The sequence below is a fragment of the Anser brachyrhynchus genome, assembly GCF_964034855.1.
Source record: "Anser brachyrhynchus genome assembly, chromosome: 1".
NCBI lineage: Eukaryota > Metazoa > Chordata > Aves > Anseriformes > Anatidae > Anser > Anser brachyrhynchus.
The window spans coordinates 131,328,102-131,352,744 of NC_137694.1; the positions used below are offsets into that span (position 1 = coordinate 131,328,102).

Below are 24,643 nucleotides of genomic sequence, written 5' to 3' on the forward strand. Positions count from 1 at the left end.
TTGCTTGTTTGTTTGTTTGATGTCTTGGCTTCCGGTTTTGCTAGGAATTTTTCTTTCTCCATTTCCACATTATGTTTATGCAGCTGCCATTGTAGTTACTATTACCACAGCTGTAATGATACTAATGTGAATTTCTTCTTCAACTATTATTCCATTTATCTAGGATATTGGAGCATTCTTATGAGGAACAAAGGAAAGCAAAATGTTTTTGAACAGTGGTCCTACACCTCCTCTTACAAGCTAGTCACTTTGTATCACAGTAATATTCTTTGGTATGTGTATTTTAGTAGGCACATGACAGTTAAGAGAGTGTGCCTTCAAGCTCTTCTACATTCTTCCAAACTGACCCTTCCCTCTGCAAAAGACATTCATCTATGGATACTGTATGTGGTGGAGTAGCTAACCCGTACCCCTACAAGTGTTTCAAGTCTGATGTAGAGCTCTGTTTGTACCTTTTGATCTCTCCCTTTTCTCTCTAATATATGTCTTTTACTTATGTAATGAAAAAATTTATATCTCGAAAGCTCTTTAAAATACACTACATATGAAAATTCACTCAAATTGTCATTGAGGAATGATATTTGTAGAACATAACTAGTTTTTTTTTTTCCTTCTCCAATTAAATGGTATATTTTGAAAAATAATTTAGTGTCTTACCTGATCAGTATACCTTGTTAAAAATAGCTTCCATGAATGTGAATAACATTTTTCTTCCCTACTTCTTCCTTAGCCACATGCAAACACAAAATGCGTAACTGAGATTCAGGATGGACAAAAAAAAGCTAAGGCTGTGCAGCTGTCCAAAAGGTAAGAAGCTTAGTACTTTTTTGGGAGTAGGAAAGTGGGAGAAGAAGAGGAATGTAATGACCTCGGTTTGAGTCATAGCAGGGTGAAGAATTTCAACTTTATGGGGTGAGAAACAACTTATTTTTGCAATGTTCTTCATCCCCATTGTTTGGAAACAAGTCAAAAAAGGCAGTTACTTGTGCCAATTTTTGCTTCAGGTACAGAGTAGCACAGTGCTTGGTGGGAGCTGGATTCCTGTAGATGGGAACTGAATATCTCCATTTGTGTATTGGGTTTATGTGGCAAGGTTTTGGTAGCTGGTGTGGTGCAGGGGTGGCCTCTGTGAGCAGAACCCAGCAGCTGCCCCACGTCAGACCAGAGCCAGCTCCAAAATAGACCCACCACTGGCCAGAGCTAAGGCAGGGAGTGATGCTGGTTGGGCCTCTGGGAGAGCAGATTTAAGGAAAGGAACAAACTGTTGGACAACTCTGGGAGAGAGGAGTGAGGAAATGTGAGAGAAGCAGCCCTGCAGCCCCCCAGGTGAGTGCAGCAGGAGGGCAGGAGGTGCTCCAGGCAGGCAGCAGCAGTTCCCCTGCGGGCTGTGGAGAGGCCCCTGGTGGAGCAGGCTGTCCCCCTGCAGCCCATGGGTCCCACATGGAGCAGATCTCCACGCTGCAGCCCGTGGAGGAGCCCCCGGTGGAGCAGGTGGATGTGGCCTGGAGGAGGCTGCGGCCCATGGAGAGCCCCCGCAGGAGCAGGCCCCGGGCCGGAGCTGCAGCCCGTGGAGAGGAGCCCACGCAGGAGCAGGGGTCTGGGGGGAGCTGCCGCCCGTGGGGGACCCGTGCTGGAGCAGTTTGCTCCTGGGGGATGGATGGACCCCGTGGTATGGAGCCGTGTGGGAGCAGTGCTGGAAGAGCTGCTGCCTGTGGGCAGCCCCCGCAGGATCAGTTTCAGAAGGACAGTACCCACTGGCTAGTTTCAAATAGAGGGACTGAAGGAGGTTGCTCACAAACAATTACACAAGTGGAAATGCAAATTTCCTGCAAACAGGCATGGGGATTCTATTAGAGCCCTCTACTGAGGAAGACTGCAGTATGAACTCCACTCTTACTATCCCCATGAGAGAGGGTGCTGCAGGTGGCTTAAAATCAGGGAAAATTTCACGCACAATTCTCATCAGAGAATTCACACAGGAGTGAAAGGAAACAAAAAAAGAAGAACACCACAGACCCATTAGAGATGACTTTTCAGGAACCTAGTTGCTTTAATTACGAGTGATTCATTTAAAACAGGCACATATAAGAGTTAAGCAGCTGGTCAGTGCCTGTACTGTCAGAAAACAGATGTTTTTGCACGGTACAAGGCAGCTGAAGCAAGGCTGTGGGTTTGGAAGCAGTGCATTCCACATGGCTTGGAAAGAAGCCAGGGCCACATCCTGCAGCCTTCATGTGCCTGATAGCTCCCCTCTTGGGAACAGGTCTCCACAGACCATGTACTAGTTATGTCAGTCAAAGATTGCCCTCAAGATTAGCAGAATCTCAGCACCACATTATTCTTTCACATTTGTAACACGTTTTTCCCTGCTAGCTGTATAATAGGGAATTCTTTATTATCCACTACCGTGGTTTTGATTTGCATAAAAAATTGATCTTATTTGCCATAGAAGATACAGTTGTTAGCTGCTTTCACATAAAAAGAGCAGATGAGGAACAAGATTATATCAAGTATTACAAGCATGTAACACCACCAGTGAGCTCTTTTGCCTTTATGGGCACAGATCACAAATTACGTATTAGAACAATAATAAAGTTGGGAAGTGAATCACCCCAAATTATACATTATATGCATCATACAGGTGTATATGAATAGATTTGTAGTTGAGTGGTCAAGACTGTATTCAATTGCTGTAATCAGCTTACCAGATCTTGTCTTTGAATTGCTAGCAGAATGACTGCAGGTGGTCATGGCACATGAAGTAACAGGAACCTAGTGAGTAAATATGATAAATTTAGCCAAGGGTCAGAGTAAATTAGCTATTCTTGAATGACCTTATGGTTATGGATGAGTTAGGAGTTGGTGGCTCTGATTTGGCAGATCCCTTCGATCACAAATAGACTCACTTTTCTCCTTCTTGCATAATGAAGCTCCCATGCACATTTTTATACAGAACTGGAGTTTCTAACACAGCTCTCTGTGAATGTATGAGTGCAATAAGTGGAGGTAATGGAGTAGTACTCTAGTTGCCATAAAATAAGTTACTTTTGACCTGTTGCTTTTGAGATAAATTCAATATCATTATGTCTGCAAACTTAATACTACATGGATAGTCCCCATTTTTTAAAATAGCCACCCTGTGTTGCTTTTTCCTCTGCCCATCACCATAAAACATAATTACATAAAATTACACAAAACATAATTGCTTAAAAAAAATCTGGAGGAGATATAATGCAATGAGATTCTTTGGGAGACCTGAAAGTAGAGTAAGGTTTAATTTAAATGATAGTTTCTTTTGAGATTATTTTGCGTATTCCAGCTAAGACTATTGTTATTTTGTTTGCAAATGTCTTAAAAAGAAATTTCATCCTAATTGTTCTTTGTATTTGTGTTCACAGCACAGTGTTTGTTTGTTTCATTTTGTCTATGTTTTCCCTGGGTGTTTTATCACTCTTGCAGTGCTTTCAGCATGTTTGTTGCTTTGATGGTGGACTTGGTGTATTGAAGGCGAGAAGCATTTAGCTTTCTATTTTGCCATGAGCACCCTTCAGTGAACAATGTCCTGTAAATCTTGTTCCAGCATTTGAGAGTTTTCAAAAATACTTCTAAAACTTTAAAAAAAAAAAAAAAGAAAAAGAAAATGCTCCCATTTTATTTATTTATTTATTTTCAAATATGGTGAGAAGACTTTCCTACATCTTCGCAGACAAAATATCATAGTGTTTAGTTAAATGGTGATGATGTAAAATTGCAAATGACAAAAACACAGATATAAGGAAAACCAAATAAGGCTGATTTATTTTTATTGCTTAATGTAAGAGAAATTCAAAACCATTAACCAGTCCCTTGCAAAACAAGTATGTGAAATCCTTTCAGTTTTCATAATCAACAGGGCTGTTCATCTGACAGGGAAGTTGGAAGATGTTTCTTTAACCTGAAGTGCCTTTCTAAGAACAAATCCTTCAGGAGCATGCAGCATTGTTCTCTGTGGTAATGCCATCTCTGGAGATCTGAACTGACTTAACACTTTTCGGTCATTCTGGAGAACTGTATCAGCCAACAGTACTGAGCCAAAACCAGCAGTCTGTAATTTGGCTTGAGGAGCAGATTGTCTGGCATCCAAAATCAATTTGCAAGGTAAGAACAGAAGTGGGTTAGAACTGGTGTAAACGGATGTTCATAAAGGAAGGATCGGGTGAGGAATTTGGAGTCTAGTGTTACTTAGGAATCAGACCATGATTTGGGAGCTAATGGTGGGTGGAAATAAGTTATTTTGAAAGGGTCATAGGGGTTTTCCAAAAGTATGTATTTATAGAATTAAAAGTATGGGAGGTGGAGAAAAAGGTAAAAGAAAATTACCAAGGTATGCCCTTCATAAAAAATAGTAATAATAAAAAATGCAGAAGCATAAAAGAATAGGGAGAAGAGGAAAATGGAGACTTGGAAGGCATAGAATAAAAGAGATGACATTTTAAAGAAGAGATGACATTTTTAAGAATTTCAGAGCTTGCGTTCTTTGCCTCCGTATTCCACTGTCAGAGCTGTTCACCAGGGATTGAAATGATTCCTTGTACACAGCACATGGAGGGAATGCAGGAAATGTGGTCGGTGTAATTTAGTGGGATTCCTATCAGCTGATTTAATGCAGATTTACTTCTGATACAGTAGTAGCCCTGAAAAAGAAAAGGGTGTTTGTTAGCTTGTTAGTAGCCAGTGAATGTTTACATATTGTAGACATATGAATGTTTCTCACTCTCATACTATTGAAAAATTGACCCATCAGAAATCCCTTTAGTGCAAAGTTAGAATTTTGATAGCAATATTAACTTGGCTGCATTAAAGAGTAAAGCATAGTTCAATGTGCAAAGGGCACACCACATTTCAGAATTTGATTAATAATTAAAAAGAAGTTCCTTCTAACACCTCTTAACATTAGAAAACATGTACCAGTTGTGGAGTTTGGGCATATAACAGATATGTGTGTAAGATCCAGTATAATATCTCCAGTGAAACTACTATACATCTCAAATAGCAAGCCACAGCTTCTATTAAATGTAATCACTTCTCCCAGCAGTACAGCAGCATAGTTCAATACAGAACAAAATTGTTTTCTCAGTTTAAAGTAATCCCCACCACAGCCTGCATGGTTAAATTGTGACTGGGAAACAAGGGGAAATAACGACGGAGGTTAAGCTTCTAAAGATGAAAGCAATATGTTTTGCCAAAAAAAAAAAGAGATCAAATCAAACAGAGAGTAAAATGATCTACAGGGAAATCCTTTGCTAGAGGTTAATGCTACATGATAGATCTCAGAAGAGACAGACACGGGTGGAAATTCTTGGAAAACAGGGGTGCATTAAGTTACCTATATTGAAACTGTATCAACGGGAGATCTGCCTCATGGTGTTGTAAAGCATTTCACAAAGGAAGGTATCACCACAGGCCTCATTTGTGTCTGTGTTGTTGGGAATTAGGAAAAAAGACACCTCTGCATATCTGCTCTTACCCATCACTCAGATGGCAGCAGTACCTGAAGGCTTGCAGACAGTAACCAAAGAGGCCACCTGTGCCTGGGCAGCTCACTGTCCAAGCCTGTGAAATAAGTCAGCCCACTCCAGTGCTGACCTCTCTGTAAGTTTTTTAAAACTCTGTACACTAACCTTGATTTTCGCATCTCATTGTATCTCAGTGCTGACACCCTCTATTCATACCAAACCCGATGGTGGGTATGTTGGTAAATCTCTGTATTGAGCTCTCCCCAGAGCTTCTGTTCAGCTCTCCAAACATGACTTCCTGGCAAAAGATGAGATGACAAGATTTATAAATATGTAAGATGCTGCTCTTAATAAAAATAACAACAGTCTGTGGCTGAGCAGAAAAATGTGTTGGTGGATTGACAGCTCACTGCTTTCATTTCCTCCTCAGCCTCAGAACATTGTTGGTACTGCTGAGTTTTAAACACAAATGTGCACAGAACAGGCTTATGTCAAGAGATTATTATTTACATGCTCCATGTCATCTATCAGATCTGTTTTACCACATGCTGGAGCTGTTTCGGACCCACCGCTCTACACCCTTTCAACTCAGCGGGTGCCCCTGCCTGCACACTGTTGCAGGACCACCCCTGGCGAGCAACCTGATGGAGAAAAGCTGTGCCCTAGCAAGCAGCTTTCCAGCCGAATGGCCTCGGCAGTGTGTTGCAGCATCCCACTGTTTTGCTATTTGACAAAAATCAGTCGCTTGCAGGTGGTGATTTCAGCTGTAAATTGTGACTAACTATGTGGTTTTCACAGCCTGCTGGGGAGAGCATCGCTGATGTAGATCACCGTGCTGTAAGCTTTCTGATATCCCAGAGGGTGGAAATCGGATCAGGGTGGAGAATTCCTGACTCATTTCTGACTTGTTTGAGAACAGGGATGGTCTTCTGCCCATTTTGGTGCTGCAGTTTCCTTCTGGGGATATACCCACCAGCATACAGTGAGGCAGCATGTGGCCATGGCAAGGATATCTGAGGTCCTGTTTCATACCTACAAATGCACGAAAGGAAGCAACATCTTCATGAAAACTTTGGTTGTCTGTACACTAGATGAATAACCAGGGTGATTCAAACACAGGGACGTTTTTATTTTTACTTCTATTTTTTCCCTATTAGTGTATTTAATCCTAAATTTCTTGCTAAGAGATGTAGGACAATCTCTAAGTCTGGTCAGTACTTCCAACCAAGAAGCAGTCATCAGTTTTAATACATATGCTGTTGTTTAATTGATCTGGTCTGTATGCCTCAAAATGTTGTGAATTACTGCTTAATCCTCAGCCTTGGAAGGAAGCAGACCCAGTGGGAACTAACCAATAATTGTCATACCCTATGAAAATATTACAATTATAAATGAAAATCAGCCTTTCCAGGTAGCTTTCTGCATGCTTTTGCTGATGTTTAGATGTTGTAATTTAACCACATATTTAGAACAGCTATTCTCAGTAGAGACCCTTATGAACTGTAGTGTTAGCATTCTTGGCACAGGTCAAGCAATGGAAAATATTTCTTATCTGATTTGGCCGTATCTATAAGTGAAAGACATGTAAAATGTCTTTCAAAACATTTATGATTTACAAAAAATAATCAAATTCATAAAGTATCATAAAAATTGCCTGTGAACATTTCTGTAATTGTCTTTGATGATACTCTGTGGCCTTTTGTAAGTACTTTATGTATGAATAGTAATGCATCTTACATGTATTATCTGGGTTTATATAGCTAGGTGTTTCAGAATTCTCTGGAAGGATCTGAGAAAATGAGATGTCCAGGAAGTATATATATTCTTTATTAAGAGGGAACTGCTGATATACCCAAATTGCAGATTACTTCACATAAAATCATATGCGTCACTTTGGAAAAAGGTATTCAAAAGGTATGAAATGAATCCAGAGTAACAATGAGGACCTTGTGAACACTTCTGTGTTGACAATGTATGCCCTAAGAACATAAGGTCTTATTTGAGTAAGACTATACACTTTTTACAACCTCCTCTGATTTGTATCATCTTCTCATGCCTTTTTAAGTATTTATTAGAGTATTTCAGTCATTTCTTACCCATAGTCCATTAAATAGCAAAAGATTTTGGGTCATCCTTCATTTCCAGTGTTGGACAAAAAGGTTGGCTGCACAGAGCTAGCTTGCAAGTAGAGGCAAAATGGCCTTCTTTCATTATTGAAACATTTTGGGTTGACTTTGAGAAACCGTGAATTTGAACATATTTGAGAAAAAAAAATTGTTAAGATTTTAAACTGATTATATTAAATAATATTTCTGAGCAAAATCATTTTCTGGAGATTTTTGAAAAAATACTTTCATAACTTAAAACTCAGTTCCTATAATTTATTTTCATATTTAAATGTCTGTTTTATTCAAAGATCCTGATGATGCTAAACAAAAACCAGAACTTCATCACATAGTGTATTAACTGATGGTAACAGTTCACTCTGAAAACAAGGTAGCTCTGCCCTAATAATTGCAGCCTGAAGGACATTTCTTGATAAAACTGAGATGAGAGTTGTTGACATTGTTGCCATAAGCCGTAACTGTGGGCTCATCATCTTCTTGCAACCTTTAATATATACATTTATAAACATGCTCTCAGAATTTTTGGAACAAAAATTTCCTAAATATTCCTGAATTGCTGTGCTTTTACTAATTGCTCATTGTTTTCTTAATTTTCATGATACATACCAATCTCTCAACCTCCTCATTAATTTTGAAGTCAGCACTGGAAAGGGGGCCTTTCCATGTACATCAGCAGGAACAGATTAACTCTGTCTGATCATTCCTTTTAAATCTCTTTTGAAAAATCTGAAAATTTAAGTAGCCAGAATAAAGTTATTCTTGTTCCCCAAATAGAATAATAGGAGAACAATAATAGGCCTGCAGTTACACTTAACAAGCTAACTGATTTCCAGAAGAGTTTGCCTTGTGTATTGCCTACTTTTCCTGTCCCCCAAGACTGGTGAGATGATAGAGTCTCTCTTAGGAGAAGCAAAGTAGTGACCCTAACTCACCTTGAGTCTTGATGAATCTACATCATGTTGGTATCCTCTCATTCCCTTTCTGTATCATCTGCTCTTTTGCTGTGTCCTGCTTTCTCTTGAGTGCCCTTTATTTTATTCGGAACAATGGTGGGTGGGGTGGTGCCAAATAAATGCATGCCAAATAAATATTCTTAACATGGAGTCCAGCTTGGAAGAAAGATTCATAAGTAATTATCTGTTGAAATACATTTACTGTATTTGCTTTGGTCCCTCAGTGTCAGAAGACAACTAAAATCCGTAGTCACTGTTGATTGCATCATAGGTCATAGAAAATGTCAGTCTGCAAAAAACATTCTTAATTGCATACATTTTCTGAGTTTCTGGTAGTCACTTGGACTGTCTGAGTAACACTGACAGGACCTCTCCCTGAGTCCAAGAAACTCATGCCCAGATTGCTTCAGGCCAACACATCAGACTAGTATTTTTGAGCAGTTGGCTGAAACCAAGCTATATAGTAGTTGGCCAGCCATCTTGTCTGAGCTCCACGTGATGTTCTTGTGCTTTTAAATCATAATTAACAATCATTTTTATGAATTTTTCAACATCATTAACCTTAATGACTTATTTATTAGATCATAATTATGTATATGGCATAACGTGGGCCATGGCAGGAAGATACTTGTGCATGTTTGAAGAAGCAAAACCTTCTTGGAGATGTCGTAAAGCTCTAGGTGAGGGGAACCAGAGAATCCTCTTGCTATGGTCTTCCTCACTGATGAAGAGGTCTCTGAAATGAACTATTGCCAGAACGACGCCTGTGTGTTGTCTTGAAGTGAGCTAACCGGAGTGATCTAAAACAGGACCAGGGAGCAAAGCAGTCATGAACCAGAGAAGAGGAGCAGAGGTCCCATAGTCAACAGCCTCTTTACTATCTCTCTCTTATATTTAGCGATCTTATTGCTGAAGAATATTCCGTCAAACATAAAGCATCACAAGAGCAAGACTTGAAGATTTAGGTACAGAAAAAAGATCACGTATTTTTTTTTTTCAGTGTTTTAAATCTTGTCAAAAATATTATATTTTCAGCTACCTTTATCTAGCCTGCTACAGGAGTGACGCATTCCTGGGAGATTTTTGATTCTTTAGGTTTAATTTCTTTTGGACTAATGTCTTTTTTTTTTTTTTTCCACTTTTGTACTTTTTGTAAGTAAGTACTATTTCAGAATCTAAATTGTGTTCACTTTTTATATTATAAATTTTCCTATCAAATTTCTTCACTGCATTTAAAGATTAACCTAGCAGTTTATGTGAATTTAAGAATATCTCATCATTTTACTTGTCTCTTGTCTTTTCCTTTTTTTTTTTTTCTTTTAAAGAACATAAAATTGCTTTCCAATTCCCTGACAGCCCTCCTAAGCCTAGACAATTTTGTTATTAACTGCCTTGCCAAAAGACTGTGGTAGAGGCTTAAGTTCATAGCGTATTCATCAAATGCCACTAACAAAGTATTTCTCAAACAGATGAGGAGGTCTGAATTTAACACTCAGAGCTGTTGTGACATTGTAAAATACTCTTTTTAAAATCTCATGTTTTGTATGGCCAAGTGAGCTCATCTACTCCAGAACACCATGACTAGTAGGTGATACATCAGGCCTTTTGTGTTATCTGAACACAGCTGCAGAATCTTACACTTGGTAGCAGACCAGGGTAAGAGCAGTCAGGGGTTTGATCCTAAATAAATAAATAAATAAATAAATAAATAACGTGTGTATGTTAAATTAGGCCTGAAAACAGTAGACAAAAAGGTGAAAGAAAGTTGGGGCACTCTCTGTGCCTCTTCAGGATTCTTCCTGTCCTTTGAGAAGCCTTGATGCTACCTGGTCTTCTGAATCCTGATATCAATAATGGGAAATTAGAGATAAATAGATCATTTCATGTTGGTCACTGAACAGATGATGATGGATATGAAGTGTTCATTTGACCATGGTTTGACAGGCAGATTGAGCTGGAGTAGAACCATCAATTTGGGTATAAAACTCTTCACAAAAGCCACTTGGCAGGCCATCTTTTATTGCATTTTCAATAGGAAATGGAAGGTGAGCTTAAAAAACTATTTTTATGTCAGTATACATTATTGATAGCAATAGGAAGTAATAAAGACAGGAAGCATGTTTTTTTTGGAAAGGGATAGAAGTACGTTTGTGTTTTAAGTGTGAAAAAAAAATCATCCTGTTAGAGCCAGAGATGAACTTTGTAATATATACACTTCAAAGTATACATTTATTTCTCTAAACATCCTCAAGAGAGAGATCATTAATTCTTTGCTGCTGACGTCAGGGAGCTGATTTATCCTTTTATTGGCCTAGTGTTTGTGAATATTAAAGGAGTTAAACCAAAAGTAAATAACAAATATTTAATCCCCAAACTTTAAGTTGCACCAGATGGGCTTTATTTTCAGATTACCGAGTGTGACTGTAAAGTGCCCTCAAATGGATACGAGTCCTGAGATTAACTTGTGGGGGCTCAGCTGTCATTGTAAACCACTATGTGCATGTTCTCAGGGTGCAAGGTCAGTTACGATGATCCTTGTACTTGTTCTCAGACCATCTATTACATATATTTATATTACTTCAAGGATGTTGCTTCAGGGTGTTACAAAGTAAGCAGGGAAATCACTTGTAGAAAATAAATGTATAAACCCTTCTATTGGCACCTTCTTGCTGTCATACATCCCACAAACTAACTTCATTTTGTCTAGGACTTGTAGCAAAATTTGCTCCTTCTGAACCTCCAAGCTTCTACTTCTCTGTATGTTCTCTCTCATCTATTAATTGCTCTTATTTGTGAAAATGTCTGTATTAGGAGTGGAGTCTTAATTTGGGAGAAATGCTGGGTCAAAATAGTTGTTCTGATGGATTTTTACTGCTAAAAGATCCTGGAAAAAATGCTTTTTTTTTTTTTTTTTTTTTTGATGAAGACAGAGAGAGTCAGAGAGCGGGGATTAGGCAACATTAAGCTATTTGTTTTTATGGCTTGGCATCTTTTAAGACTTCTCTGACTTTCTTGCTGGCCTTGAGAGGTAAGCATGTTGTCACAGTATACTCTGGCCTTACCTAGTGGGTCAAGAGTTTGGGACTTGTGCACAGAAAATGTTCCCAAGGGGTTGTTTCTGCTTATTCCAAGGCATCATCTTCTTGACTGGACAACAGAATTAGGCAGGTGCTTGAATTTGAGGTATTTTATATTACTTTTGACTAAGAACATTTCTTTTTGACTGGATAAAATTAAAATGTCCAGAAAAAAGGACAATGGCTAATTTATGCTTTAGGTAAATATGATCAGTTCGGAAACTGTTTTTTTTTTTTTTTTCCTGTGGCCCTATTATGATAGATTAAGTCATGACTACAGTTCCATTGACTGCTTATGTTGGCAAAGTCTAGCCTGTTGTCTGAAATGCAAAGATGAAATTAATCTTGCATTTTCTACTTTTCTCACAAAGCCTGCTTACCTCAAAGAAGTGTCATGATGAGTTGGGTAAAGATCTCCAGGAAGACTTGAAGGATAACTCCTGTGGTAAGACCACTTCAGAAAATAACCTTGTATGAATTTAGCTTCAACTGACAAGGTCTGTAACATGTATTTCTTCTTCAGTCTCTGAGAATGTAACAGTTGCTTGATTAAATGATCATTTTCTCGGCTAATTGATGTATTATGGTGCAACTGTGGTCATAAGAAGGATGTGTCGGTCTTCATGATGTCTTCTAGATGCTCTGCTGCCACCATCTAGCTTGCAGCCACTTCAGTTTTATTGTCATAGAACTCTACTGTGCTGGATGAGCAAATGGAAAGTTTTAAAGTACAGGCTGCATTGTTTCTATTCCATGTGGAAATATCTAACATTTTGTTCTGACTGAAGAGTCAGCTGATGCTACCTTGTACTCAGCTGCAGTAGAGACTTTTTCCTGGTGTGCAGGAGGAGCAGATAAGGTTCTTTCACTTACTCAAGACATTTCCCAGAGTTTGAAAGGTTAAAGATGTTGATGTCATCTGTAGTCACATCTTTCCCTTGAGAAATTCTAGGCTTGATATGTATAGTACAACAATTGTCTATTCAGTTATACAAGTTGGTGCAAGTTGTGCATACCCTTAAGACCGAGGATGATTTAACAACAGTGATATGCATACTGGAGCAAATGACTGTTGTTACCATTTTCTTCTGTGTAAGCACACAAGAGTTCATCTATTTTTGCTCACAATCCAGCCAGGATTCATCCGTCTAGATACTCATTGTGTTTTGCAGTTATACCTCACTTGTCTATTGCTTCAGATTAAAGGTAGATATTGAACTATTGACTTTGAATTCATTCTCTTGGTATCTGCATCCTTTCTTGGCTTTGTGAGCATTTTTAGGCACCTTACTTGTAAAGTTACGGATCCTTTGATGTACTCAAACCCCCCTGTCAGTGAGCATTTCACAGTCAATTTGGAGTCACAACCCTTGTTACAATAGGTGTAAAGGATGACATTTGCTTCCTGGTCAGAGCTCTACCTCTTCTTCCCTTCTCCCCTCACTCCTTCCTCTTTCTTTTCTTTTCCTTTCTTCTCCTTACCTTTGAGAACTCTTACCTTCCCGTTTAGCTTGCCTCACTCTTTTATAGAAAAAATAGTGAGGACTTAGAATAAGTCACAGGCGAAATCAGGGGTTGTGAATGATATTATATGTTTCTGTAATTAAAGTCTGATTATTGTTCCAGTTGTGTCCTCATTAACAGTTATGTAAATACAGGTGGAGGTAAAGACAAGCCAAGCTCCCATTGTTGTAGATACTGGGTTGCAGGAATCCAGAGATAAATTAGGCTCTCTGGGTTAGGGACAACGTAGTTTAGGTTCCTTAGAAGATGGAGTTACACAAACAGACACCAAGGAAACACTGATTTCTTCGTACTTTTGCTAGGTAAAGCTGTCACTCATCGCTGCAGCCATGCCCACTGTGAAGTTAGAAATGTGAAGGCAGCCATGCCCTTCATGAGGCTGGGGTAGAGCCTTTCAAAGACAGAGCAGTTTCAAGGTGTGTTCATCACTCAGAAGCTCAGCCCCAAATGTCTGTGTTTTTCATCTGCCTGGTGTTGACAGCTCTCCTGCTGCTGCACGCAGTTAACAGCAGAGTCCCTCCTCTGAGCTAGGCCTCGGTGCGGCGCATTGGAGAACTGAACCCATGGATATTGCGGTTCGCCTTCGTTAAATCTGAGAGCATGTCTGCCCTTTAGCCGCGGGTGTGTTTGTAGCTTGTGCAGGCATTCCCTACCGACTTTTAATCTATCTAGATTGGCTATTGATAGTGGTTTAGCCGCCTCAGCCTGGAGCGCAGTGGATGCCCAATGCCCAATTACGCGGACCACTTTTCAGGCAGGTTTTTCAGCCTGCACTGAGCTCCAGGTTCACAGCAGCAAGTAGCTGATGAGGCTGTCTTACTGAAGAGTAGCTAAAGCGTAACCTCATGGGGTGCCACAGCCACCTGGATGGTGTGTGGGGCTGGTCCTGGGGCTGCCTGGTGGGCGCTGTCCCACCACCACACTAGTACAACTTCAGCAGCACCTAGTCATGAATCTGGCTATTAGATTTTGCGTGTTTCTCTAAATTAATTCTATCAATCCAGCTTAGCATTTAGTGCAATGTTCTGAACACTCTGGTATTTGGCAGAAATTTCTGATTCCAGTAGCTGTTATATTAATCTTTGTGTTATTTAAACATGTTTTTAATAACTACATAACAATTTATAATTAATTTAGTATTTTGTACTAAGTCAGTGGCCTCAAATTGCTGCATCATGAGTGTTATATTAAATATAAGTTAGATTCTTGCTTGCAGTATTTGAGCTAATTGACCTACTTTTTCTTTTTCTATGTAATTTTCAAGAAAATAAAAGTTCCTCTGTGTAAGGATTATTTAGAGGGAATCTACAGATCTGCTCATAGAATCATCTTACAAATACTTACTTAATGACCTTCACTGGGAATTATATTAGTTCCACGAACATTACTCCATGCTGAGACTTGAAGCTGTGCGGAGTTCTCAAGTGCAAAGTATCTAATGGAATAATACAATATTTGAAGTAAAGGCAATGAATTGCCTTTATTGATCTCCAATTTAAATTTTGCTATCTGAGACTGATCAATTAAATTAGAGTTTATTTAGGACATATCCTCACAAATGTTATGTTATCTGAGTATTCCTATTGATTCATGATGTACTCTTGTGTTAAAAGGTCTGAAGTACCTTTTTTTTTTTGTGTGTGTGTTTTGCTACATTTCTCCCAGTAAAGACATTTTTGGGGATGTTTCCCTAGTAGTTTTGTCTGGCAAATAGTGACACGGGTCTGGACCTATCTGCAGGTATGCTATTTTCAGATAACAAGAGGAATTTATTTTATCAGATGAAAGAACTTCAGCTTGAAGAATATAGGTTGTTCAGTATTGCCAATAAATTCTTCTGTTCTTTGGGTATGCAAGCATGCAATAAATTTATAAGCTAAATATGGTGGGTTTTTTTTTCCATTCACTAGTATTATCTTTTTTTTTTTTTTCTAAAGCCAAACCTGCTATGCAACTCAATAAGAAGTCCTGGTAAGTAAGCTGTACTTGGTCTGCATATTCTATCTATCTTACAAATTAGAGAAAAGTATCAGTAAAATATGATTAGTCTGTTTCTAGGTATATGTACCTTATTATTTATTTATTTATTTTATGTTCTCTTCTATCAAAAAAACAATTTATGACAATCAGTGAACTGGGGTTCTGTGCAATGTATGTGAAACTGTTACTTTGGAATTAAGACTCATATGCTCATATGCAATAATATTGAATAAATAATATATAATATTTATAGATAGAAATTTAAACTTGTTTTCATAAGTATTGTTCATCCATTTGAGACTTCAGCATTGATCAATATTTGAAATAGACTAAAACAAATATTTTAAGTTTTTCCTGCAAAGAGCTTACTGGTTACCATAGTATGAAACAACTGCTTAGCCACAAGTGATAAAGTATGAAGACTCATTTCATTTAACAGAATTTAGCTTTGTTGGTGTCAATGGAGCTGTATATTCAGCTACCAAAGCGCAGTAATGCAAATAGTCACGTAATATTTATTGAAGTACTTCATTCTACAGTGCTAGCTTTAAAAAAATGCAGAGCAGAGTCATGCACAGAACTAAGCAGGTGGTTTTACAATAGCGAATGGAGATAAAAACAAAAGCTAGTACTGTTAATTTGTGTTTAGATAGTAAAAGAAAACATAGGTCATAGTCGTAGGAGGCATCCAGTCAGACAGCAAGTTTGTTCACTGCTCTTGCAGGCAACCTGCAGTATAATCTCAAAATACTTCTGAGTTAGCATTAGAGAACTATTTACACTGTTATCAGTGCAGCAGTAGGCAGAAAAAATTGTTAGAAAGGTGTGTGAAGAGTAGGCTTGAGATGATCACAGAATCACAGAATCATCTAGGTTGGAAGAGACCTCCAAGATCACCCAGTCCAACCTCTGACCTAACACTAACAAGTCCTTCACTAAACCGTATCGCTAAGCTCTACATCTAAACATCTTTTAAAGACCTCCAGGGATAGTGACTGAACCACTTCCCTGGGCAGCCCATTCCAATGCCTAACAACCCTTTCAGCGAAGAAGTTCTTCCTAACATCCAACCTAAACCTCCCCTGGCGCAACTTTAGCCCCTTCCCCCTCGTCCTGTCACCAGGCACGTGGGAGAACAGACCAACCCCCACCTCGCTACAGCCTCCTTTAAGGTACCTGTAGAGAGCGATAAGGTCGCCCCTGAGCCTCCTCTTCTCCAGGCTGAACAATCCCAGCTCCCTCAGCCGCTCCTCATAAGCCTTGTTCTCCAGACCCCTCACCAGCTTCGTTGCCCTTCTCTGGACTCTCTCGAGCACCTCCATGTCCTTCTTGTAGTGAGGGGCCCAAAACTGAACACAGTACTCGAGGTGCGGCCTCACCAGAGCCTAGTACAGGGGGACAATCACCTCCCTAGCCCTGCTGGCCATGCTGTTTCTCATGCAAGCCAGGATGCTGTTGGCCTTCTTGGCCACCTGGGCACACTGCTGGCTCATATTCAGCAGACTATCAGCCAATACTCCCAGGTCCTTCTCTGCCAGGCAGCTTTCCAGCCACTCATCTCCCAGCCTGTAGCGCTGCTTGGGGTTGTTACGCCCCAGGTGCAGCACCCGGCACTTGGCCTTGTTGAACTTCATGCAGTTGACCTCAGCCCATCGGTCCAGCCTATCCAGATCCTCCTGCAGGGCCTTCCTACCCTTGAGCAGATCGACACATGCACCTAACTTGGTGTCATCTGAAAACTTACTGAGGGTGCACTCGATCCCCTCATCCAGGTCTTCGATAAAGATATTAAAGAGGACTGGCCCCAGCACTGAGCCCCTGGGGGACTCCACTAGTGACCGGCCTCCAACTGGATTTGGCTCCATTCACCACAACTCTTTGGGCCCGGCCATCCAGCCAGTTTTTAACCCAACGAAGCATACGCCAGTGCAAGCCACGAGCAGCCAGTTTCTCGAGGAGAATGTTGTGGGAAACGGTGTCAAAAGCCTTACTGAAGTCAAGGCAGACCACATCCACAGCCTTTCCCTCATCCACCAAGAGTGTCACTTTGTCATAGAAGGAGATCAGGTTCATCAAGCCTTTCATAAACCCATGCTGACTGGACCTGATTGCCTGGTTGCCCTGCTGGAGAGAGCCCGTATTCACATCCCGCATTGGAGAGGAGAGACAAGAGGAATAGGGGAAGTCATAGGGACTGCAGGGCAGATAGTGAATGGAAGCTATTCCCAAAAGTCCATCATCAGAGTTGCTCTGCTGTCCTAACAACTGTTTTCTCTTGCTTTGCCTGTGCTTTCACTAACAACTTTGAGCTAGATTTGAAGTCCAGGCAGTTTAAAAAAGGTGTTTTTCTTCCTTTGCAAGTCTTTGTGTCTGAGCCCTGAGGGAGAGATTAAGTATTGTGTATCTTCTGCCTGCAGCATCTAACTTGCTCTTTTAAATGGATTTGATTCACTGCCAGAGGTTCAGTTCAGTATTCCTGCCAAGAAGCCCACTGAAGCCAGAGCTGGGCAGACAGTTGTGATGAACATTTTGCTTCCAGAAAGACGTAATTTTGGTCTTTCCAAATGCTTTTGTGATTCAGAATTGAATTTGGTAAATAGCAGTGATGAACTAAAACACAAACAAAACATTATTGAGGTGTTTCCTTCCAGTGTTTCCAAAACAAACAGCCTTGATTTTCTAGTGCTAGTTTGTTAATAGTCCCTGAAGTAGGTTTTGTGGGTCCCACAAGGGCGGAAAGGTCACTGCCATTCTCACCGTGAGGCTGAGGGTGTGAGAGCCCTTGGGTTTGTATCTCTTCCCATTTTGAAGAGCTGCGCTCTCATTCTCAGACGTGTTTTCCTTACTGGTTTGCAGAATATATCACCACAAGGCCTTTTCACTCTCCATCCCTCCAAGCCCTTTCACCTCCTATAAGCAGTTAAACGCCCACTGGGATACAGGAGGAATTCCACAGCTGGTGTTCAAGACCCTCTGTGCTGTTGCTGGGTTGTCCCTTGCTTCTGCCACCTTATGAAGCAGAGTAGTGATGTTGTGCGAGGGCACCAGCCAAAAGCAGCCAGACTAGTGGCTGGAAGGAAAGCTTGCTCCAGGTACCTGATCTAGCTGAAGAAAAGGCGAAATTTTTCACCAGCCCTTCAAGGGGAACAGAGACGCTCATCCATGAACCATGGTGGAGACAGGCTGTGTAAGTAATACCCTGGTGACCAGGCTTCAGGGCACAAAGGATATATTGCTTCTTGCCTGTGTTGTGAATCTGTGTCTGTGTTCAATTAATGATCCCCATAAATGAGAGAAGCCTGTAGGCAGATACCCCCTCCAGATAACTACAGGTCAATAGAGAGTTATTATCATGCAGTCCTGACCTTGTAGTGACTATTTTGGGTTTGGTCCCTTGCGCTGAAGCAGCGCACTCAAGGCTAAGGAGCATTCACTTTGTTCCGCAGGGTTTCAGTTCCTGCAAGCAGATGGCTATCGGCATCAGAAGGGAAATGGGGAAACTAAATGAGGTCAGAGTGACCGTACATAAGCAAGAGGTAACATGCTCCTTTGAAATGATGAATGAAATAGTTGATGTCTTTCAATGGCAAACTACAGCAATGACACAGAATGTCCCCAGTGGCGTGGGGCCAGTGAAACTGCATGAACACAGCTGGAAGTGTGGTGGGGGGCAAGATGGGAGGGGAAGAAGCAGGTCCGCAGAGCACAGGAGCTTTCTCACATAGCTCAGAGAGTGAAACTCCTGCTGTCCTTACACGAACCAGTGTGGGGTAGGTGGGGGAGGAAGCCACCAGCTAGAAAAAAGGGAGAATAAATTGCTTTCACAAAACAAATGGTGAAAGACAACGCTAAAAATTATACAGTCGCATATATGTTTTTAAAACATAATGGCACAGTTAACTGGCGACAACTGGAGAAAGCAGATTCAAATAATTTTCTCTAAGATACCCATTTGTGATGAACACTTAGGAAGAAATTTTGCAACCTTACTGATAGCAACAGAAATGTGGCTTGTATTTAAGAGAGCTACTGCTTGGAAGTCAAAGGTAGGAAAGCAGTGCTGTGAAGTGTTAGCTACGAGACTGTTTTATGATAACAACTGTAGCTCTGCAAACCCTAAGCTCTGTGAGAGTGGAGCTAGTCTCCTGAATATAAAATACTACATGAGTACAGAAATAAAGATTTAACATACGTAATTATCAGAGCCTTTGTCTATGTTATAAGTTTAAATGCTTGTTATCTATTTTGGTTTTGAACTGTGGAAAAGTGCAGAGAAAATTCAAGCAGATCTTTTTATCTTGGGGCAGAAAGAGAGATTCTATTTTGCTGAAAATGGGAAAAAAAAAAAAGATTTATTCCTTTTATATCTTTATATATCTTTTATACATTAGCTTCCTGAACTTTCATTAAAACATTCAAAATCCTGTGTGTTTTTAAAGATAATTTTAAACTTTCCTTTTAAAAACCTATCCAGAAAACCCTATGCCACATAAAAGAAAAAGGTCTTTCTTTCTCTTTTCCTTTCTCTCCCTCTCTTTTTTTAAAAGGAAGAACTTAAAATCTGTGTGCTGTGTAAGAAACGTGTGCTGAAGTTTCATGTTTCAGGTAATCTTCTTTAAAATAATGGGAGTCTAGATTGCATCAGTTAGTTTAAAAACTGCTATGCTATTGGTAGGGACAAAATGGGATTAGAGCCAAAATTTGACTGTGTTACTGCCAAAGTCTGTATCAGATTTAAGACACATGCTTCTGCAAGCTTCCATGAAGGCTGTGAAAAAAGTTTTAATACAGAGTTGGATTACAGCTCTCTAGCTCAAAACATTGGCCATTACACTACCATCTGAAAAGGCTGCTGTAACACGGAGCACAGAATAGAGCAGATTTCTGCAGTTTTCTGGACCACAGATGGATTTTGAATACCTCTTTGTGCCTTGATGGAAGATATATTAACTTCATTAACTGGAATCCAAACCTGATCATTTGTGAGAGTGTATGTGTATACATACAGATAGAAATCTATTTAAACCCTTATCATGATTTTCTTTCAAGTGCATCTAAAATCTACTCTAAGAAATTGCATTGTCTAGGTGAATTGTTCAAAATAATTGTTTAGAAGAGTAAAGAGCTAGATATTTGCTCTTGTATTTTGGAATCTTCTGTGAGTTTATGACAGAAAAACTGGAATCTTTTCTTGTCTGCATTGGTGATAGAGAAATGCATTTCAAAAGAGACGCCTCTAGCTGTGTGACAACGACTGCGTAGTAACCTGTGGATTTTAAACACCAGAATGTACAAACCGTGGGCAACTGTGAATATTTTCATAGTTTCTTTTCTGCATTTGCTGCAAGGATCTGAGTATGAGAATGGATCTGTGAAGGTAGGTGATCTCTGTTTATTGACATGGTTAATAATCCACATTGCCAGAATTATATAAATTTCATGTGCAAGCTGGTGAGCTTCTTGCTGTTTTGGTGTTTGTTTTTGTTTGATTTTTGTTTTGTTTTGTCTGTTTTGTTTTGTTGTGTGTGCTTTTGTGTGTGTGTGTGTGATTGTTCAGTTGCATGGATATTTAGCAGCCATAGAAAAAAGAGGGTCTATATAGAAGTTAAATACATATTAATTGTTTATTACTTTATTATTTTTACTAGCTATTATTAATTACTTTTAATATACTTTGTTCTTTTATTAAACTTTTAGTATCAGTCATGCAAGACAAAAGGAAAATACAAAGCAAAGCACAAGTCAGAGCACTTGGGATACTTTTTAAATGCACTTTTTTCTTTTGTATTTATGATTTCAGAAGTAAGAACACTGGTGTTGAAAATTTTCCTCTAAAAACACTTGTTCGTCAGTTGCTTACTTGTTTGCCAGAAATCTGAGAAATGTTTTTCTTTTGTTTTACTAGGAAATGTTGTCCAAGACTTTAAAATAAGCAGCAACTAGTAATAATAGAGCACACTGCCTGAAATTCAACCTTTATTCTGAATGCAATGCATGCAAGAAAATTTAAGCTGAAGTTTCACCTAGAGAGTATGTTTTTTTTGTGTCTAACTTTCTGAGAAAATGTGAGAACAGCCAGGACAATCATTTAGAAAAATCAGAACAAAAGCTGGAACAAGATTCTGCATGTGTAGTGTGTCCAAAAATGATTAATTCAGTGTGTGGTCCAGAACAAATTATTACTTCTCACTGACAGAGCAAAACAAGCTAATAGTTTTGTTTTCACTTCAAAAAACCTCCTGCTTGCAAGAGATGACCACACACTACTCTGTGAACTGCACTGCATGTTGACCTGAGGTTTAGAAAAGAAAGGCTAAATTATGTACTTAATTGCAGATTTCTGTTGCCAGCACAAGAAGTTAGCAGTGGTGAGCAATGTGTTTTCAGGATGACTAATGGCTAAAGCCTTTGCCTGCTCACCATTCACAAGCTTTTAATTTACAACCTTAACTATCAAGACTTGGAAGGCATGAAGACCAGTGCAATAATTCTCATATACATTGCCTTCGTTCTTATATACATTGCACTGCATGACAAGTCACTGTTTACTCACATTTAGGAATCTCTTTACTTAAATCAGAAAGCACTTTCTAATATAGAATACTAACCACTGTATAATTGGCAATGATGCTAATTCTGCCCTCACGTGGAACACAAGTTTATTCAGCTTATTAGCAAATCGCTAGTTAGCTAAGAGCCTTTTAATTAAATTTTGAAACCATATCCATTTTGCCCCACATACATACAAGAGCTCTTCTTGCTAATTTAAACTGGTTTATAGTTTATTGACTGTGATGACATTGCCTAGCCAACATAGGCATGTTTGTAATTGTTTTCATTGTAATTTGGCTACCACTCTCAAGCAGCCATCCTAGACATTGGGTATTCTATTCAACAAAAATAAGTTAGTTTCCAAGACTGTCATGAAGGTATTATGTAGATCACACTAAAAAGGGCTATGTTTCACATGCATTGGCTGCTGATTACCACAAGGAAAAGACTGTTGTTTTTGTTGTTGTTGTTGTTGTTGTTTGTTTGTTTGTTTGTTTGTTTTTGTTTGTTTCCTTTCCTGTTTGTTCTGGCTCTTTCTGAGACATTTTTGGCTAAGGTGTTAATTATTTTTATTTTAATGTTTGACATAGTGTATTAGGTTTCTGGGTTGTTTTAGCATTTATGGCATGTGGGTTTGTGTGTGTGTGTGTGCATGTGAGTATACCCCACAGAAAGTCCTTTATGTTACAGTGCTTCATGGTATACAGGGCTATCTGTATTCTTATCAATTGCACCTCAGATTTTACTTGCAGAACACAGAAGTAATGTATTGTAGTCACCTATCATATCTTATTTTTAAAAAGTTCTTTAAGATCAACAGCAATATTGCCGGGATAAAAAACACGAGGTCAGGATGTAGGTATTAATCACAACTAATGAGACACAGAGAGCCTCCTCCCTCTATCCGTTGTTATAGCAGACCAGGTAACTAAGCTCAGCCCAGGACACTTCAAGTTTTAAACCTGTTGATGGACTAAACTATCAGGTGGTGTCAGAGTGGTAACACGTGATAGAGTTTCAGGGGGTTAAGCATTTAAATACTCTCTTTACCCCTGCCACAGTGATCCTCAATAATGCTGTGAAGGTTAAAAGGCTTCTTTACAAGCTGCTGTAATTCAGGGAGTCTCTCTGCTGTGCTTGACTTTTCCTAACCCTTCAGAAACACCATACTCTTCTGGGTACAGGACTCTCTTTGTTCCCCACGTGTGCACCAAACCCAGTCATTCCCTGCCTACCAGACCCCAGTTCTTCCTCCTGTCTACATTTTTGTCCTGTCCTAGTCCCAGCAATCAGTGGCTCCCCAGCCCGTATTCCTGGACCTCCCTGGCTTAGGGTCAGTTTCCCTACCAGGATCCCCTTTGCCCTCTCCTTGTGCCACCTTCCTTCCCACTCACATACTCCTGGGCTGGGATAGCCTCCTCCTTCCTCAGACCCTCAGGAGATCAGTCTCAGTTTTTCAGTGACAGTCTCAGTGCCCTGCTGAACCCTTCTACTTTCCCATCCCAACTGATCATGGTCCCCTCTTCTATCCCTAGCTTCTAGCTTTGTTTTCATGGTCAGGACTTCTTGTCTTTCCATTTTCCTGACCCCAGTTTCTAGTTCTGGTCTCCCCAAATGCTCTCAGTCTCCTTAGCTAGGTCTTGTACTCTTCTGGTAATGTTCCTCTTCCCTCTACACTTTAAATCTGACATCTTCCTTTTCCATGTTGCCCAACCCCTGAAGGAGCCTGAGTGAGAGGAATTGTGTTGTCCCAGCTCTCAGCTCTGCGGGCTGCTCCTGCTCTGGTCTGCATCCTTGTCCTGCTCAGCTCCAGGCTGGAGTGTGGTCAGCACAAGCCCCATCTGCAGAATTTAGCTGCTAACCCCGGCAAGTCTCTGCTGAGCATCCGTGAGCTGCTGCTGTTACATTTGGGTGGTTATTTACAGAGAGAGCAGGAGGCACATCTGTGCCAACAAAGCTTCCTCAGGTGTCAAAACTTCACATTTGCTATCCACCACAAGGAAATGCTAGACATTCTCAAAGACAAAATTGCCAGAAAAGGCTTTTGCACAGATATAGAAGGAGATTCATCCTTAACTGTGAGCAAACCATTTTGTCTGGACAACAAATCATGGGATCATAAAATCACAGAGTGGCTTGGGTTGGAAGGGACCATAAAGATCATCTAATACCAACCCCCCTGCCATGGGGAGGGACACCTTCCACTGAGTCAAAAAGTTATTAAAATCATTTAGAAGCAGACATCTGGCACGGAAAGTTTCAGCTTGGACGTTGAATGTCGGCAATGTTATAACCAACTGGAAAGAGTCTCATGACGGGAAGCAGTAGGCAGCTCAGCCTGGGGCAGGGCAATCGTGCAGGTATCAGACACAACTCCTCAGCTGAACTCATATCAACATTGGCAGTAATCCCTCTATTTCACACTCCAGTTATTTGATTCAGGTTGCCAGTCTGACATACTAAATCCTTAGTGAACAATTACGTTTCCACATGGGTTTTCTGATGTCTAAGCATTAATTTTTTTCATCATGAAGTGCTTAAAAATGCCTCGTTGAAGTGTTGTTCTGCCAGTCTCTTACATTATCCCCTCAGCTAAAGCACCACAAACTTAACTGTCGCTTTTCCTGTTTCTCCCCCCCAAACACCTTTTTCCTCTCCCATACAGCAATGACAGACATAGGCTACTTTTTTTCCAGAATTTTTAAAATTAGATACAAAGAGGTGTGTCTTATATTCATCAGAGCCGAGGTGACTTTTGCCAGGAAAAACCCCAATGGTCTGTCGGACCTACTTCTGTCTTCCAGCACTAAAACTGTCTCTCTAATGAGGCCACAGAGTCCCGACCGCTGAGGGGGTGAGTCTCAAGGCTCCCTGCCCTGTTCTGCCCCTTATGTTATTTATTATGGGAAAGGCAAGAGAAAGTAATGCCCAAGTTA

General features: G+C 40.0%; 1 protein-coding gene and 1 long non-coding RNA gene across 2 annotated transcripts in view; both read left to right on the plus strand.

Annotated features, from left to right (window-relative positions):
• The first annotated feature begins 729 nt into the window (after nucleotides 1-729).
• On the plus strand, nucleotides 730-18,405 carry LOC308180658. Its single transcript, XR_013941093.1, has 5 exons — nucleotides 730-807; nucleotides 3,877-4,137; nucleotides 12,023-12,096; nucleotides 15,113-15,146; nucleotides 18,012-18,405. It is a non-coding gene; the product is annotated as an uncharacterized lncRNA (long non-coding RNA).
• Nucleotides 18,406-19,870: 1,465 nt separating this feature from the next.
• Nucleotides 19,871-24,643, plus strand: part of VEGFD (vascular endothelial growth factor D) — a 29,999-nt gene continuing 25,226 nt past the window's right edge. The window contains exon 1 of the mRNA XM_080552329.1: nucleotides 19,871-20,532. Within this exon, the coding sequence (XP_080408455.1) occupies nucleotides 20,443-20,532 (90 nt within the window). The 5' untranslated portion in view covers nucleotides 19,871-20,442. The remainder of the gene's footprint in view (nucleotides 20,533-24,643) is intronic.